Source organism: Mustela nivalis, assembly GCF_964662115.1.
Source record: "Mustela nivalis genome assembly, chromosome: 6".
Taxonomy (NCBI): Eukaryota; Metazoa; Chordata; class Mammalia; order Carnivora; family Mustelidae; genus Mustela; species Mustela nivalis.
The window spans coordinates 116,291,194-116,309,323 of NC_139025.1; the positions used below are offsets into that span (position 1 = coordinate 116,291,194).

The 18,130-nt window shown below is 52.9% G+C and overlaps 1 protein-coding gene across 1 annotated transcript in view; it reads left to right on the plus strand.

The window, feature by feature from the left end:
* CCDC33 (coiled-coil domain containing 33) overlaps nucleotides 1–18,130 on the plus strand; it is a gene marked incomplete at its 3' end in the record, with an annotated part of 99,575 nt that overhangs the window by 34,936 nt on the left and 46,509 nt on the right. Inside the window, exons 5-11 of the mRNA XM_082734449.1 lie at nucleotides 2,663–2,772; nucleotides 4,931–5,047; nucleotides 8,181–8,272; nucleotides 9,447–9,567; nucleotides 15,658–15,787; nucleotides 16,411–16,544; nucleotides 17,586–17,657. Of these exons, the coding sequence (XP_082590575.1) occupies nucleotides 2,663–2,772; nucleotides 4,931–5,047; nucleotides 8,181–8,272; nucleotides 9,447–9,567; nucleotides 15,658–15,787; nucleotides 16,411–16,544; nucleotides 17,586–17,657 (776 nt within the window). The remainder of the gene's footprint in view (nucleotides 1–2,662; nucleotides 2,773–4,930; nucleotides 5,048–8,180; nucleotides 8,273–9,446; nucleotides 9,568–15,657; nucleotides 15,788–16,410; nucleotides 16,545–17,585; nucleotides 17,658–18,130) is intronic.

Consider the following 18,130-nt stretch of genomic DNA (forward strand, 5'->3'; position numbering starts at 1 on the left):
CAATGGCCTTAGCACCCATCTGTGCAGCAGAGAGGGGACGGGACTCGTTGCAGAAAGAACAAGAGGGTAGGGAAGGCCTACTGGATAGACAGGGAACGTTGGCAGGCACCTCTTTGCAGATTGAAGTCGCTGGATGCTCCTTGAAACCTGGTTGGAACCGGTTGCTGTGGTGATGTCTGTGATGGGGGTGGGGAAGATGGGGGCCAAGCCAAGAGGTGGAGGGGAGGGAACGAGGTAGCTCAAGGAGGTGTTAATGAAAAGCAAAGGAGAGTTGCAGACCCATGTCAGGGCCAAAGCAAGCGGGTGGCAGAAATGGATTGTTGGCCACACAAAGGGAGCCGTGGGAGGCTGGAGGGGCACAGTGCCCAGAGAAGAAGCTGATGAAGCGTGTTTGTAGCATAGAGACAGGAACAGAGAGGGATGGCTGTCCATTCCCCCCAATTATAGCTCATCTGCCGGCTGCCCACACAGAGCTCCGAAGATTGGGGTAGGGGGAAAAAATGCAAGACATTCACCTCTTCTTTCAGCCTCAGCAAATTCCAACCAGATTTGGGGACTCAGGACCTATAGGTAGTGGCCATGAGGGGTTACAGCTTCCGTAGCTACTGTTGAAGCTCTGGGTGGGAGCACTGGAATCCTCCAGCTGAGTTTTTTCAGTTCTGCTCAGGGCTGGGTGAGTACACGGAGCACTACAGATGGTTAATGAGGAGGAAAATAGTGACAGCTACAAGGAGCACTTGCTTAGAATTTCATAGCTTGAAGAACACATTTCCCTCCCTACAACAATAGTAGGAGGGACAAGGTTTTTCCTTTTTAAAATATTGACATTTTGCAGAGCAGGTAAATGAAGCTCAGAGAGGTTAAGTGACTGACTAAAGGTCACTGAGCAAGTTGGTGTGTTAGTACTAGGTTTGCTCACTTCAAATCCTTTGTCTTACTTGACTTCTTTCAAGGCAACCTCAAGTCTTTTGGGTACCCATTTTGCTTTCTTTCCTTTTAACACAGATCCCATATGGCCAGCACTTGAGGGACTTTGGCAAGTGTCTTTCCCTCTCTCTGTATCCAGGGTAGCTGTGTGGAAGAGGAAGAAAGAAAGAGTAATTAGCAAATGCTCTTCCTCCTCCTTCTCTTCCACACATTAATCCATATGACCCACCAAGGGGCTCCTGGGTGGCTCAGTTGGTTAAGCGAATGCCTTCAGCTAGGGTCATGATCTCAGGGTCCTGGGATCAAGCCCCACATCAGGCTCCCTGCTCAGTGGGGTGCCTGCTATTCCCTCTTCTTCTGCTTGTGCTTTCTCTGTCTCTCAAATGAATAAAATCTTTTTTTTTTTTTTTAAAGGAAATGATCCATCCAGCCCCAAGTGCTGAGCTGTCCTTGGTGCTGATATGTCCTTTTCTCAGGAAAGAGGCAAAGGGCAAGGGTCTGCTCTGGTCTCCATCAGCTACACCTGTCCTTCCCATCCTGCCTTGCCCATTTTTCTCTAAATCTTTTAGATCCTTCCTTCCTCCATCTCTCTCATTCTCTCTCCCCTGCCTCTTCCTCAAACCACAGACTTCCAGGGTGGAAAGACGTTTCCAGGATCAAAAACCCAGTCTCCCATCAAACATTTACTATCTCTGTGATGGTGATCAAGTTATTTACCACTCTCCACTCCACTAATCACACTATAAAAACAGAGATGGTGATTCCTTCTTGAGGGGTTGTGGTGGGGATTTGTTGGAATAGTGACTCAAGTCATCCCTGTATCTGGTATACAGCAGGTGCTCATTAAGCGGGATTGCATGTTTATTTCCAGGTCATTGGCATTCCCCTCAGAGTTCATCCTGAAGTTCATGCGTTTTATAACAAAATGTAGTCTCTTTGGAGGGAGTTTTCTAAGTGGTGCATTGTTCTTAGTGTTAGACTAGTTTTCATTTCCTTGGAGTAGACTTTTGTTGGTATTTTTACTGAGAGATTTCTTGAGCAGATCTTGTTTCCTTAATGAGACTCAGTTTCCCCATTTACAACATGTGGGAGGTAAGTCCTTCCCTTCCTGCCTGAGGAGCTGGTGAGAGCGTCTGTGACTAAGGGAAGCAGCTCCTAGGAAAGGGTATGATTCCTGCTTCTGTACATGTCTCTGCCATCATATGTGTGTCTTTTTTTAATATTTTATTTATTTATTTGACAGAGAGACAGAGAGGGAATACAAGCAGGGGGAGTGGGAGAGCAAGAAGCAGGTTTCCCACCAAGCAGGGAGCCCAATGTAGGGCTCGATCCCAGGACCCCGGGACCATTACCCAAGCCGAAGGCAGATGCTTAATGACTGAGCCACCCAGATGCCCTCATATGTGTGTCTCTTGATATGGGGGTTCCATGCCAGGTGTGTCCATCTCTGAGTTGGGAGTTTCTGGACCGCAGGACAGAATTGCATCTTCGGTTTCTAACAGCACCTAGGATGGAGACTTGCCCTGGGCTCAAATGGTACTTGTGAATGTGTGTGTGTTTTGTGTGTGTGTGTTTTGTGTGTGGGGGGGGTGACTCACATGTGTACATGTGCATGTTGGTTCCTCAGCAGGGCCCCTGCTCCCTGCTCTGGGCAACATCTCACCTCCTCCACACTGGGAGGGATGCTGGTCAGCTAAGCCTTGTTTTGAGCTTGTGCTCCTTTTTCTCTATTAAGATGTGATCCTCAAGGTGATGGACAATAAAAAGAAAGAGGAGCTGTTGTCCTACCAAATCCCCATCAAGTACCTGCGTGTCTTCCACCCCTACCATTTTGAGCTGGTGAAGGTAAGTCAGGGCCCTGAGTCCCTGTGGGCCTGGGATAGATAAGGGGACCCACCTTGATCCCCCTTGCTGTACCCTCAGAGCCTCCCACGCTCACCCTGCAATATGACAAGTATTGGAACATATGGAGCTCAGGAAACCCAGCTTCTGGCAGGTAGATAAGAATGGTTTCAATGAGAATTTGGAATTCTCTGAATACATCTCTGTAAAACAGCCCAACAGCTTAGAACATCTACTTCATTAAATGAATATACCAATTAAAGATACATTCTGGTTTCATGTATGTTTAAAGTGGGACTAGATCTGGGACGCTTGGGTGGCTCAGTCATTAAGTGTCTATCTTCGGCTCAGGTCATGATTCTGGGGTCCTGGGATAGAGCCCCGGATGGGGCTCCCTCCTCGGCAGGAAGCCTGCTTCTCCCTCTCCCACCCCCCCTGCTTCTGTTCCCTCTCTTGCTGTATCTCTCTCTGTCAAATGAATAATTAAAATGTTTTTTTAAAAAAGTGGGACTGGGGCACCTGGGTGGCTCAGTGGGTTAAAGCCTCTGCCTTCGGCTCAGGTCATGATCCCAGGGTCCTGGGATCGAGCCCCATATCCGGCTCTCTGCTCAGCGGGGAGCCTGCTTCCTCCTCTCTCTCTGCCTGCATCTCTGCCTACCTGTGATCTCTGTCTGTCAAATAAATAAGCAAAATCTTTAAAAAAAAAGGGGGGGGGGACTAGGGGCCCCTGTGTGGCTCAGTGGGCTAAGCCTCTGCCTTCAGCTCAGGTCCTAGGATCGAGCCCTGCATCGAGCTCTCTGCTCAGCAAGGAGCCTGCTTTCCCCTCTCTCTCTGCCTTCCTCTCTGCTTACTTGTGATCTCTCTCTATCAAATAAATAAATAAAATCTTTAAAAAAAAAGTGAGACTAGATCTAAAAATCAAAGAAATACAGTATTTACAGAATTCCTACTATGTCCCCAGTCCTGGGCCAGACACCATCTCTAATCCTCAAGGCGAATTACATTTTGCATACATAGGACTGGGACCCAGAAAGAGGAATCCTGTTAACCTGGGTGACAGAGCAGATGAGTAGCACATTGGAGGGTGAGCCCTGGTCACCTCTCTCCCAGGTCATTTCTTTCTGCGCTGCCACATAGTGTGTTGGCTGGTATAAGGTCCAGAAGATTTGGGGCAGGTGGAAGAGAAAGTGCCCCCTGGAGGGCACCCCTTTAGTAGGCAAGTGGGCAGGATCCTGGAGTGGGGAGCCTCAGGTATCCCAGTCCATAGCTTGAACTTCCCAGGATGGCTCCCCCACCCGTTCCCTCTCTGCAGTGCTGACTGGTGGAAGGGAGAACTCACTCACTCATGGCTCAATACTTAGTACCTACTATGTGCCTGGCACTGGACCAAGATGAACAGAGCATTACTTTCCCTCAGTGTGCACTCCAGGCCCCTCTTGTGGTTTGGAGTAAAGAACAATGTGATGCAAGATTGCCTAGGTTCCTATCCCTGGTCTGCCTCTTGCTAACTGTATGTCCATAGGAAGCTGCTTAACCCCCTAGGCCTCCCCATTCCTCACCGGCAAAATAGACACTGAGCATGCACTTGAACAATCAGTAGCAACTATGGGCCTAAGGACCCTGGCAAAGCACCTGCCAGTGTTGGGGGCTGAGTTTGGGTTAGTTCCCCTCCTTTCTTCCCATCAAGCCCTACACTGCTCTTCTTTCCAAACACCTTCTCGACCATGACCTAGGGATCTTTACCTTCTTAAACCCCTTCCCTAAGCCTGGAGGAGGTACCTGGGGCAAGCAGCGACAGGAAGGGCCAGAGAGAGGAGTGACTCGCCTGGAAGGCTTCACACTTCAGCTATGACTCTGCGATCATCACCCAGGCCTTCTGGCTCTCTGGCCACTTACAACCCAGGCCCTGTTATCACATCTCCACAAAGAGAGCAGGCAGGCCGTGGTCCTTATGAGGGCGATGAAATATTCAAATAGAAAAGGGAAGATTTATTATATTGATCTTGGAAAGGCTCGCAGGGACCATGAGCTTTAATTATCAGCTCGGAGCCCCGGTGGAGCAATACCAAGTGATTGTCTGCAAAGGGCTGGATTTATGGCTGGGGGCTGCCCCTTAGTCACTCTCCTCCTGGTGTGTCTTCTTCCCTCACCCTGACCCCAGCCGGCCCAGTCTGGAAAAGCTGAGGGAGCCACTGACAAAACCCACCTGTACACCACCATCGTTCGGAAGGGGAGCTTCTTCCCCCGCTACATCGGCAACAACCACACAGCTCTGGAGGTATGGGGACTGGGGTCCCAGTTTGGGAGGGCAAGTTTTGAGCAGTCCCCAGGCCCTGCCCTTCACCACCTCTGACCGGCTTGACTTTGTGAGTCAGGGAGGGGAGTCTGGGGAAGAAAGCAACAGGGCCTTTCCAGAATAGCCCACGTACTTTGCTAAGAACAAGCTCTGGGATCTCAGGGATGATGGGGAGAGGGATGGAGATGAAAATGATGTCTAATCTTTCCCAACATTTCCAGGTCCCCAGTCCTGCCCTAACCTGGCCACCTCTTGCTCTGCTTCACACACTGCAGGCAGGATTGAGAACAGGAGGCTTCCAAAGCTTGATGTCTGCCTGAATCTCACGGGATTGGGGGGGGGGGGCAGGGAGGAAAAGTTGTTCCTCTCCTAGTCTGTTCCTCTTGAAGTAGTGACCCCTGATCTAGGGCTTACAATCCCCCAAATTTTAGGGCCTCTCCCCACTTCTTAGAGTCCTATCTCTGAAGAGGTTTGGCTGGCCTTCTAATTAGGCATTCATTCACCCATTCAACAGCTATTTACATAGCTTCCTCCAGGCCTGGCCCAGCTTGGACCTAACTTCCACACACACCATCCCCAAACTTCTACCCCAACCTCAGCCTTCTAGCCGTTTCAGAAGGATGGGCCATGCTCCAGAAATATGCCCAGGAACCTGCCCCCTCTCCCTTTCCCCCATGGCCTTCAAACTGCCAGGAATGACAGATTCAAATGCAGCATTGGCCTGAATGGGATGGGGAGGGCAGGGGTCACCAAGAAGGCCCAAACTCTGAGCTTCCCCTGCCCCAGCCCGGCTGATCTGATCCACCCCGCAGCACTATAAGAACTGCTCTGGACTCCCATTTCACAGCTGGGGACACCAGGACCCAAGAAGAAAGAGTCTGGGATGCAAGTCCAGAGGTCCTGACCTTCACCTCTCCTTCCCCATTGGATGCCTCCCTCTGGTCCATTCTCCCTCCCTTTTACATCACGCCCTTTCCTGAGACCTGCCAGCAATACACACACATACACACACATTCATGTATACACACACACATGCACGTATACACAAACACACAAAGAACTAGGAAGAATGGCCACAGCTTGGCCAGGCCACGCCCCACAGTGAGAAGGTCATACCCTTAAGACCCAGCAGAACCCCGGCCTGCAGGGGTCTCCGACGATCTGCCCCATGCCTACCCCAGCCCCAGACTTACCTGGTAGGGTCTCCAGCAGTGCGCCCACTCCCTGTCCCCAGCACAGATGCCCCCCACTTCTGGTCCAGAGAGCAGATTGGAGAGCACAGTGGGCAGAGAAATTGCTTCCGTCACTTACCAGCTGTCATGAGCTGGTGTGCTGCGGCAGCTGTCTCATTCACACCTGACCATGCAGCACGGACCAGGTGTAAATTAGCCATCACCCCTCAACCTCTCAGAGACCTGCTTTCAGTCCCTAAACCTGTTGGTGTCCCTGTGAGCATGAGGGCCTGACACCTCTGCAGCGAACTCCCTCCGCCCAGACTCCTGCCCCCACCCAAAGTTTGAATCACCTTCACCAGATCCTGTCCTTTGAATCTGGGGCAGGGAGTTAGTCTCCAGGGACCCCCGTTAGTGCTGAATGGCCCTAAGCACTATTATTTGAAGGCCTTACAGTCCACCAGCTAAGATGGGTCCTGGCAGGGGGGCCCAGGAGGGAGTGCTCAGGGAGGAGGAAAGAGAGAAGAGCCAGAGGAAGCCCCAGCTCCCAGGCACTGTCCTCCCATTGCAGGTCAGAACTAGGAAGACCGGAGACAGTATGGTCCCACCCTTCAGTGTACAAGCTGGAATCCAAAGGTTCAGAGTGGATCAGGGACTGGCCACGGTGACAGAGTGACCCAGTTGTTGCGAGGAGCCCTTCAGCTGTGTTCACAGCCCCTTCTCTTTCTATTTTTCCTCCCTGGAGCACCCCATAGTTAGGATCCCCCATCTACCCTCCAAGGACAGCTCAAGCCCAGCCTCTCCCTGAGGCCCCTGCCTGGCCCCTCTTCCCCCACTCCCAGGCATCAGAGGTTCTGTCTCTCTCTCTGGCTCCGAAGCAGACTCAGCATCTCCCTCCCCTGTCCTCCACTCTTCTCCTCCATCAGTGGAGCTCATTTCTCCCCAAAACACAAACTGAGCTCCTACTCTGTGCCAGGGACATTTGTTAACAGCTGGGGAAACAGCAGTGAACAAGGCAGACATGGTCCCCACACCTGTGGAGTCTGGATTCTACTCAGACGGACAGAACATGAACAAGAAAGAAATGAGAATGAACACAGGCCATGATGAATGCTGTGGAAGAGGCAATCCAGGGGCTAGAAAATGGGGTGGGCTGCTTTTAGTAAGAGTGGTCACAGAAGGCCTGCCAGAGGTGGTGACATTTAAGTCCTGAAGGAAAAGAAGGAGCCCACCGCCACTGAGTCACTGGGGGTGGGGATGTTGAATCTAGGCAGAGGGATCATCGTGTGCAAAGGCCCTGAGGCAGAAACAAATCAGCATGTTGAAGGGGTGAGACAAAAGAGGCTGGAACAAAGGAGGAGTTGGGGATTGGTAGAAATGTGGGCCAAGGGCAGACAGGCCAAAACATACAGGCTTTGGCCATGATGGTAAGAATGACAGAATTCAGTCTAATGGCAGTGGGAGTATGGTCATTCCTGGTCTCAAGCAGGGGAATGACATAGTTCAATTCATTTTTACAAAAGCAGTTTTTGCCATCATGTATCAAATTGCCTGGGAAAGGGTTGGGTTGGGTGAAGAAGAGAGGCCAGTGATGGGGGTCAAAGAAGTAAAAGGAGCCACAGGAATCACAGCTGGGGGAGTTAGGGTGAGGGCAGAGGGGTAGTGTGAGCCCATTCTGTGGGTAAGGGGCGAGAGCCAGGAGCCAGATCAGGAGTCTCTTGGGTTGGCAGTGGAGGTGTGTGGGAACAGAATCTGTGTCTTCTCCCCCTGCCTTCCCAATGCTTAGCCCAGAGCCTGAAGGAGGGCAGCAGAGAATGAAACAAGTGAGACAGATGGAGGCAGGGATGAGCTCATTATTGGGGCAAAAGATGGCAGCTGGGTTGGCCTTGTCCCCGAGAGGGCCCCAAATTACCCAAGGTTCACCTGCCTCTTCTCTTCCCCAGGTCTTCCTCCGGGGAGTCAACGAGCCCCTGGTCAACAACCCACACCCCATGGTGGTCATTGCCAGGGTGGTTCCCAACTACAGTGATTTTAAGTGAGTGGGGCCCAGGTGGGTGAGGGCAAGGGGAGGGCAAGGAGGGCAGAGGACAGAGGAGGCAAAAGGCTGTCATTGTCACCACAGACCATGATCCCAAGAACCCTAGAAACCTATCCTCCATAAGGCCTTTCAAACCTTTCAAACCTGAGGTCCCAGGAGGCTGCCCACGGTCCATGGAAAGGGGTGCCTCAGAAGTCTCTCGAGAGCAGGCTGCAGAGGAGCCAGCAGCTGGAGGAGGAGAGCAGTCCTCAGCTCCTCCAGACCTGCCTCCCCATCCCATACCCACCACATCCCAGTCCCCCCTCCTGTTCTAGTGCAAGGCCAAGTCTCCAGCCAGTGGTTGTCCCCAAAGAAGGCCGCCTGTGGGTTAGCTCACATGACCTCATGATTGTTAGCCTTGCCCACCAGTCCCCTTCCTTACCCTCCCGAGGGTCTCTGGGGCCCCACATGAAGCTCATGACCCTCCTCCCCAGATGGCCTTTGGGATTGGGTGGTTTTGCAGTCCTCAGACAGATGCCCTTCCTGAGGGTAGTTTGGTCACTGGAGGTCACACAGCACTGTCCTCTGTGACAGCACCAACTCCTGGGGCTCAGCTGTCTGCTCTGTCACTTCCGCTGACTCTGATGGCCCGACGGGACTCCACTACACACCATCTGTTGAGTTCCGATGACCTGGGAACACTCCTTGCTTGTTGAGGGAATGAAGCTGATTGATTCACTCACTCCTGGCCCTCCTAAATGCTCATCACATGCGCCACATGCTCACAGCCTCCTGCCCCCCGAATCCTGCACTTACAGCTTCTGTGCCCCACCAAGCCTAAACCAGAACTACCACCGTGGAGTGGGTCATTCTGGCAAGGACTTCCAAAGGCGAGGCTTTTTAGAGATGGGGGTCGCTGGGGCATTCAGGTGTGGCCCAGGCCACAGTGAATGATGGGGAAGGGAGCCTGGGAGCTGCAGCCCATCTCCTGACCTGGTTGAACTTTCCCAAGGCTTGGGCCAGCGATCCACCCCCTGTCCCAGTATCCAGGCCCCGGCCCCCTCGTCCTCTCTCACATCAGTCCACAGTCCATCTTCGTGGGCGCCCTTGGCTGCTGAGCTGGGGCACAGAGCCCAGAGCCCTGGGCACCTGTTACACTCGTGGGTTGACCCACATCTCCTTGCCTCCCCAGGGTCCATCAGGTAAAGCAGGACCCAGCGTTCGTAGGGCTGCCCATCACCCGACTCTCCTTCCCTGTCTCATCTGTGATGTACTTTGATGTTCCTCGGGTCAGCCAGAACGGGTGCCCTCAGGTATGGCTCCTTCCCCCACACACCCTGTCACTGGGCTCGTACCTCTAGTGTCTCACCCACGGGTTGATTCACTCCCTCAGTCCCTGGACTGTTCAGGAATTTACTGAACTGGCTACTACCCAGAGCCAAGCCTCTCTGTGCTATGGAGGAGCTGCCCTCGGGGCGCTCCTGGTCTAGTGAAGATGGGTATCCCACACATGAAAAACCCAGACATCAACACAATATAATGTGTAATGTAATAACAAAGCCGGTGGGACGGTCAAAGCTGGAAATATCAGAGGAGACAAGACACAGAAGGACAAATATGGTCTGAAGCCACTTAGATGAGGTTCCTAGAGTAAGCAAATTCATAGAGCCAGAAAGAAGAATGGTGGTTGCCAGGGACTGGGGGAAGGGGACAGCAAGGTGTTCTTGTTTAATAGGTACAGACTTTCCTGTTTAGGTTAATGAGAAAGTTCCAGAAATAGTGGTGATGATTATACAACATAGTGAATGTACTTAATGCCACTGAATTGTGTGTCTAAAGTTGGTTAAAATGGGACAGTTCATGTTGCGTATATTTTACCACAATAAAAACAATTTTTTTAGGGCGCCTGGGTGGCTCAGTGGGTTAAGCCGCTGCCTTCGGCTCGGGTCATGATCTCGGGGTCCTGGGATCAAGTCCCGCATCGGGCTCTCTGCTCAGCAGAGAGCCTGCTTCCCTCTCTCTCTCTCTGCCTGCCTCTCCATCTACTTGTGATTTCTCTCTGTCAAATAAATAAATAAAATGTAAAAAAAAAAAAAAAACAACACAATTTTTTTAATTTGAGACAAGAGAGATGTGAAGTCTGGGGAATTAGGGTGGGTATCCACACATAAGACTCTTGGGTTTTTAACAGAGGACGGATGGTTCAGGGCGACAGAAAACAAGATCACAGGAGCAGAGATAGGATGCACAGGACATTGAAGATGTTGGGGTGGGGTGTGCAGACTGTGGCTGGGTGCCAGAGAATGGCCAGATCAGTCCTTTCCCATCGTGTCTACTTCAGCGGAGCTTGCCCCACATGATGGTCCCAACATTCCTAGAAGCCTTGAAGAAGACAGGGGTGCCTAGGAAGTCCTTCCTGTTATCTGCCCACCACTGTTCATGTCTGGCATGGCAAATACAGAATGAGGCACCCCTTTGAGTCCCCAGCCTTCATTTAAAGGCAAGGGCATTTGAAGGCTCAGACACAGACAAGAGTGATGGTGGCAAGGAGGGGTGGGACAAGGGGGGGACCCTGGGGACAGAGGCTTCAAACCCAAACCAATCCTTGGCCTGATTTCCCCAGAGTCATCTCACACATGGCCCTGCATTTGCCCAGAAAATTATGAACCAATCAGCAGGTGGTCCCAAGGGGCAGGAGGCGCTGGCTGCCTTAATGAGGAAGCCCCCTCCCTATCCCGGCTGTCTCTGGCTGTCTTTGCTGCGGAACCAGTCTTGGTAGTGGAGCTGCCCCTAGCTACAGAGACTTGCCTCCAGTGCCTCCTGCATGGGTGAGACTCAAGGCCTACGGTCCAGTGACGGCAGACATTTGTTGACGTTCAATAGACAACATGGCAATTGGGCCAGGATGAGAACTCCTGGAAGTGAGGGTCAGGGGCGGGGTTTCTGTGGTACAAGATAGGAGTGGGCGGAACTCTACCCGAAAGGATACCAGTCACGGGCTGACATTACCCCCTCCCGCCCCTTCCACACTTCGGGGTCCTCACCTGAGTTGAGGGGTGGCGGTGTCTGGAGTCGCCGTGGTTTCCCACTAGCTGCCCCCTCCCGGCCCCCCCGCCCCATGGCAAAGCACTGCGGCCGGGGATTTGAGGGCCTGATCCACCTGGGTTTGACCTCTGCTCTGTGACTTAGTAGCTACGTGACCTTTGGCAGCCTTCTCAATTTCTGCAGCTCCAGATTCCTACCTTTACTGGGCTGTTAGGAGGCCCTGAAGGGCTCAGCTGGGTACAGCGTCCAAGCCCAGGGTGGAGGTTCAGGGGGCTCGTCCCTTTCAGAGCTGCCCCTCCCCTACTGTCGGATGCCCCCTGAAGCCAGCCTCACCACTGCCCTTGTTATATTTGGCTACAAGTAACCCCGTGGACTTAAGCCCTAAAGATGCCTTGTTACTTGTTACGCTTGGCGAAAGGTCCCCCGCATAGGATGCTGCCAGAATCAGTTAATGCACCATCTCAACAACGTCCTCAGGACTCAGGATCTCTCCAGCACCACTGAATTGCCATCTTCAGTTGACTAACAGCTCATGGAGGCAAAACGTTTGCGGCACCCTCATCCAGACAGGACCAGGACCCGAGAGAGCGAGCCTCCCCTTCTCACCCCTGCCTTTTCTGAAGCGCTGGAAACCTCCCACCCCAGCCCCTCCACAGACCTCCCCTCTAGTCTCATTGGCCAGAATTGGATCACATGCCCTGCTCTCAGCCAATCACTGGGGAGGGGCGTGGCATCACCTGTGGTGGCACGCGGACCAAAGCGGGTTCTGTTGGTTAGAGACAGACAGACAGAAATGGTTGAAGGACATAGTGTCTGCGTCACCCTTCTGGGAACTGCTGATGATGGCAAAACTGGTCAGTGAAGGGATAGTTGGGCCCATAGGCCCGAAATAGGGTGGGACTTAGGAATTACTCATACCCTGCATCCCGCACATTTGTGGGGGGTGGGGCACTGCCCATCAGGCTGCTCCTGTTGGCCTGCCCTCCTTATAGAACTGAGGCAGAGCTCCCGGCTGATGAAACAGAAGCAGAGAAGTTGTCTGTGCCCACCGTCGTCTCCCCTGTCTCAGCCCCCTCGGCCAGTCGGTCCCCAGGCTGTCGCGGGACCCCTTTCCATCCCGCAGACCTTGCCCTCGTGCTGGCCTCGTCTCTTATGGACCACCGCAGCGCCTCCACACAGGCATCTCCAGCTCAGCCTGTGAGAAGCAGCCACGGCAAGCCTGGCCCAGCTCTAGACCCCTCCCCTGGACCCTGGACAGGTTGAAGCCCTCCCTGGCAGCTGGGGACACAAGGCCTCATCCCCTCCTCCTGGCTCACGGCCCCAACCCCCACAGGGTTTCTGCAGGTTCTCTGGATGCCCAGCTGTGCTCCACACGCATGCTGTCCTCTCTGGGCTGCCAGCCTTCCCCTCTGCTGCACTCAGCCTGGAATGGCCCTCCTCCCACAGATCCTCCCTTCCCCCAGTCAAGGGTCATTGCTTTCTTCTCTGACACCCCAGCACCCACAACCCACAACTTGCTTAGACCTCCGCATGGATCATAGGAGTGTGTGTCCTATCACCTGGGAAGATGGTGAGCTCGAGAGGGAACAAGGTCTGACTCTAGCTCCCCCAAAGACCCAACAGCACCCCTGAGGTATAGAGCATGAACAACCCCAGTCAGCATCAGCTGAGTTCAGTTGAACTTTGGTCTTGAAGGCAAGGCATCCATTTTCTCCTTCAGCCTGCACAATAGCCCCCAAGGCATAAAGCAGAAGATATTTCCCAGTGGACAGTGACATCTCAGGTTCCAGCAGGGGAAGGGACTTGCCAGAGGTCATGCAGCAAGTTTGAGGCAAACCTGGGTCCAGGGCCCGTGTATCCTAGCTCCCTTGAGGCCCCCCAGCATCAGCTGCTGGCAGCTACCCTTCCCAGGATGGGTGGAGCAGGTAGTGTTAGGTAGGGGTGTGGGTGTGGTAGGCCCAGGGGAAATGGAAGGAGAGCCCATGGGCCCATGTAATGAAACCTCTGCTCCTAGGGAATGCAGGGCTGCCTCAGTGGCCAGGGGTTAATGGCTTTGCTGAAGATCACAGCTGAAGGTTAATCACATTCCTTAATTCCACAGCCTGCAGGGGCCTTTCCCATTAGCCTCTGTGGTCAATGGCTTCCCCACCCCACACCCTGCCCCCAACCCCCCCACACACACACACATGCCACCAACACCTTCACCAGGGCCCTGGCATCAGACTCCAGAGGTGGTTTAAACTTGATTCCTTCCCCCTCCCCCACCCACAAGAGAGTGTGACCCTCTCTCCCCAGCTGTAGGTCTGAAGGGGTCTCTCTTGGAGGACTCATCCTGGGAAACCATTCAGGGAAAGACCTATCCTTCCTAAGCAGTCAGGCACTATTTCTTGTTCTGTAGACTCCATTTAGACACATTAATAGGCCCCAGAGAGGACAGCCAGCATCCATTAAATGCCCTCCCCCCGTCCAGGGTGGGAGCAAGGCATGGGGGCAGCAAGGGACTGAGTCACAAGTCCTCCTTGAGTGCCTCAGGGCCTGGCAGTGGTCCAGGCAATGGGAAGCCTCCTCTGGCACTCAGTGGGGTGGCTCTGGGATGGGCATGGTTTGGGGATCAATCCTGAAAGACCATTTCCAAGCCCCACAGAACCTGGAGGCAGCCTCTCTAGCCTGACCTGGGGCCAAGTGGCTGTCCCTGAGCGACCTCCAGAGCCCGTTCTCAGGAACAGTCCCATCACCCCAGTCCCTATCCCTGTGTTCAGGACCCCCTTGCCCCCAAAGTGACTGCACCCCATGTCCCCCGGGGGCAGGGGCCGAAGTGGACACAGCTGAGCCTCAGGCGGGGCCTCAGAGAACCAGAGCAGACACATTAGTGTGACATGCATCAGAGCCCTGCCACTGCTGGTGGGGGTGGGTAGACCCACACTGATATTTCGAGATCCGGCATCAATAGCTCCTGGAGCCAGCGGAGCATTTGTGCTGACCTTTCTGAGCAATGACTGGTTCCCGCAGGGGAGCGGGAGGTGGGAGCTGATGCTGCTGTTGCTGACAGCTCCTGGCTGGGGACAGAGGCCAGGCTGCCCCTGGAAGAGTCTGCCCCGGTGACCCCAGTCCCTCCCTGTGTTGGGACCAACCGTGCAGGGCTGCTGGCCGACACCATTATGGTCCATTCCCCACTCCCCACCTTCTTTCCAGCCTTTGCAGCTGCTCGACCTCCTCCACCTGCAGTCTCTCCTTATTCCATGGCAAGGATGGTCCTTGCCATGCTTGGAGCCCCCTCCACTGTTGTCCTGGGTGATTTTCCCAGCTAGAAGGCCCCCCTCCTTCCCTTCGCCCTGCCAAATCTTACTTCAGAGCCTTCCTTGGGTCCTGCTTCCTGCGAGACGGCTTTGGTGGCCATCCTTGGGAATGTCTCCTGGAGCCCCTTATTCAGGGACTCTGGTCAGTACTGTAGTGCCTTAAAATGTATATCATTTTTGGTTTTTTAAAGAGTTTATTTACTTATTTGTCAAACAGAGAGAGAGTGCACAAGCAGGAGGAGCGGCAGGCAGAGGCAGAGGGAGAAGCAGGCTCCCCATTGACCAAGGAGCCCAATATGGACTCAATGCCAGGACTCTGGAATCATAACCTGAGCTGAAGACAGACACTTAACCGACAGAGCCACTTAGGCGCCCCAAAGTGCACGTCCTTTAATTCAGCATTTCCACTTTGGGTCCTTGGGAATTAATCTGAGATTCAGAAATCCACATCAAACAATATTCAATACAGAACTATTCTAGGAAAACATAGGAAGGGAGAAACCAGAGCTCCTGGACATGACAAAAAAAAAAAAAAAAAAAAAAAAACCCTGCAGCTACAAAGATCACGGATACCGAGTGTTATTTGCGACTCTGGATATACTTAGGTTTTCACAGTAAATGAAAAACATAGGATGTTAGGATCACAATTATCTACAAAGTAGGCTTAGCAAAAAACTAGAAAGAAACACGCTGTCCTAGGATAGTTGTCTTTAGTGTAGGAATTTGGTGTGTTTGGGGGATGTTTGTGTTTGGTTTTGTTTTAAGAAGGCTCCACACCCAGCCCAACTTGGGACTTGAACTTATGACCCTGAGAACAAGACCCAGACAGAGATCAAAAACCAGATGTTTAACTGACTAAGCCACCAGGCACCCCTAGGTTTTTCTTTTTAAGGGTTCTACTTTTCTGTGTTTTCCACAATTCATTTATTACACGCATGTTGCTTTTTAACAATTGGGACAAACATTTGTGACATGTGTAGACACACAGATGGCCATGTCTTGACATCCCTTCATTGGGGAGAAGCGATGGCCCCACTGTCTACTTCCACTATCTCCTTTCAGCTGTCCAAGCCAGCGGGACCCCCAGAGCTGCCTTTATGGAACCAATCCTTCCTCTTCCAAGGCCGAGACGGAGCCACCAACTTCTCGGAAGACACAGCCCTGGTGCTGGAGTACTACTCCTCTGCTTCCAGTGAGTGTCCCTTGGGTGCGGTGCGAGGGCAGCCGTGCCTCAGGACACACGTGCCAAGGGTGCTCAGACCACCTGCCTCTGCCCTCTGCGGGGGTGGGTGAAGGGGACCCGATTCCAGTGCATGCGGGCAGGTGGAGGAGCTCCTGGCTGGCTTCCTTGTCCTTATTCCTTGGCACGGGCCAGCACACATTGGTCTTATTCCCATATTAGACCCGTGCCTTACCCCATCCCCACGGATCTGTCAGTGAGGAGGGAGGGACAGATTCCCCCAGGGCTCACAGCATAGAGGGGGGAAACCGGATTCAGAGACCCACTGATCTATGTAGAGTCTGAGTTCCACATGGAGAGAGTAAAGAGCCCCCAAGGCCAGAGACAGGGGAGATCCGTATACACACTCAGAAGCACAGAATATGTGGAGAGTTGGTCTTGAATTCACAGAGCCACGTTCAGAGAAAGAGGAGAGTTGTGGAGGGCAAGGCCAGGAGGCAGTAACGGAGAGGCATGAGATGACTGGATGTTGGGTACCGAAGGACTGGGGTGCCTGCCGGGGCCGCCGACACTGGGATCCTAGGGGTCTCGGGTGGGGGCTTTGGTGGGAGTCCCAGCTGGTCCTACCCCTACAGTGAAAGGCAGTGAGCCATGGACCCTCAGCAAGCCCTTGGGCGTCTCCGTGTTGCCGCTAAAGAGCCGTTTGTACCGCAAGATGCTGGCAGGGAAGGGTGTGAATGGGCTGCGTGTGGAGAAGCTTCCCATCACCGTGAGTGCCCCGCCCTGACCAGGGCCCATGCCAGGTGGCCCACTCCTGCCCCAGCCCACCCTGTTCCATCTTGCCCCTCTGACGCCAGTGACTGGCTTCTCCAGTAGCTTCCACCCCCACCCACAGGGGCCCCACCACGGAAGCCACCCGCAGTCAGGTATAAGGCGCTCCCCTCAGCTCCTGCCCTGAGCAGTGTGAGGAGAAACACAGGGAGGCCCCATGGGACGGTGGCAAGAGCTCTGGCCTTTAACCAGAGAGATTTGGGTTTAAATCCTTACTTGCCCTAGTTCTTACTGTGCAACTAGGCAAGTTTCTTAGACTTTCTGAACCTTGGAGTGCCCATCTTTAATATGAGAACAACATGCCTGTATAGGGTCTGTGTGACAAGAGAGCCAAGAGCCCAGTCTCTCGAGCCTAACTATGTGGGTCCAAATGCTGGTTCCACCCCTTACCAGATTACATGACCATGGGAAAATTAAAGTCCCGGTGCCTCAGTTTCCTTGTCTGATAAATGGGGTCATAGTAATGGAATTTTTCTCATAGGGTTGATGTGAGACCTTTTTTTTTTTTTGAGGAAGTACATGTAAAGTACTTAGAAAAGAATATATATTATATATAATAATGTATTATATATTATATGTAATATATAATAATGTATTAAATCTTACTGAGACTATATATATGTGTGTGTGTATATTATATATATTATATATATATATGTATGTATGATAAATACATCATTTATTTCTATGCCAACTTTATCTCTGGCCATCATGTTGTAATAGACCTCAGTCAATGGGAGTTCCCCCAGTCCTCCAGGAAGCAGGTCTGGAAATGCCAGTTAGGTCTTCAGTTGGAGTTGAGGAGGGAAGTTCAAGGCAGGGAGGGTGAGCAGAGGCAGGGGACCAGCTCCTGCCTCCCTCTCAATCCCCAGGCAGAGGCCCCAGCAGGCCCCTTCTTGGGGAATCTGGAATAGTGGGCAGATCAGAGGCAGAAGCTGCGCTGGCCAGCATAGGCTGACTATTCCTCTCTCCTCCCCAGGACACCAAGCTGAAAACCATCAATGGTGAGGCCCCCACAGTGGATATCTCCTTCCAGCTGCTCTCCTCTGAGGTAAGGCTGTCTGGCAGTCACGTGCCAGGTCCCATAGCCCTGCAGTGGGTTCCACCCTCCTTCACAATTGCTGGCGTCATTCAGGGGCTGGGGCCAGGGGCTTCTGGAAGGAGGGGACTGCTGCTTTGGATAGAAATGTCTGAGGGTGATTTGAGGCTTCAGAAAACGAGACAGAGAGCTGAGATTAGGAAGAGGAGAGTTGAAAGCAGAGGGCCACCCAGACCTGGGAGTCAGCCTCTAACCCAACCCAAGCCAAGCCTGGCTCATTTGGATCAAGGTTCTCCGACGGTGGACTAGGATTTCAGCTTCTGTTGTTGTGAACCAAACTACTACAAACCTAGAAGCTTAAAATGATGCCCATTTATGGGCTTGTACTTCTGAGGGTAGACAGTCTTACATGGCATGGCTCAAATTGAGATGCCGGCAAGGTCACGCTCCTTTCTTGAGATTCTGGGGAAGAGTGTGCTCCCAGG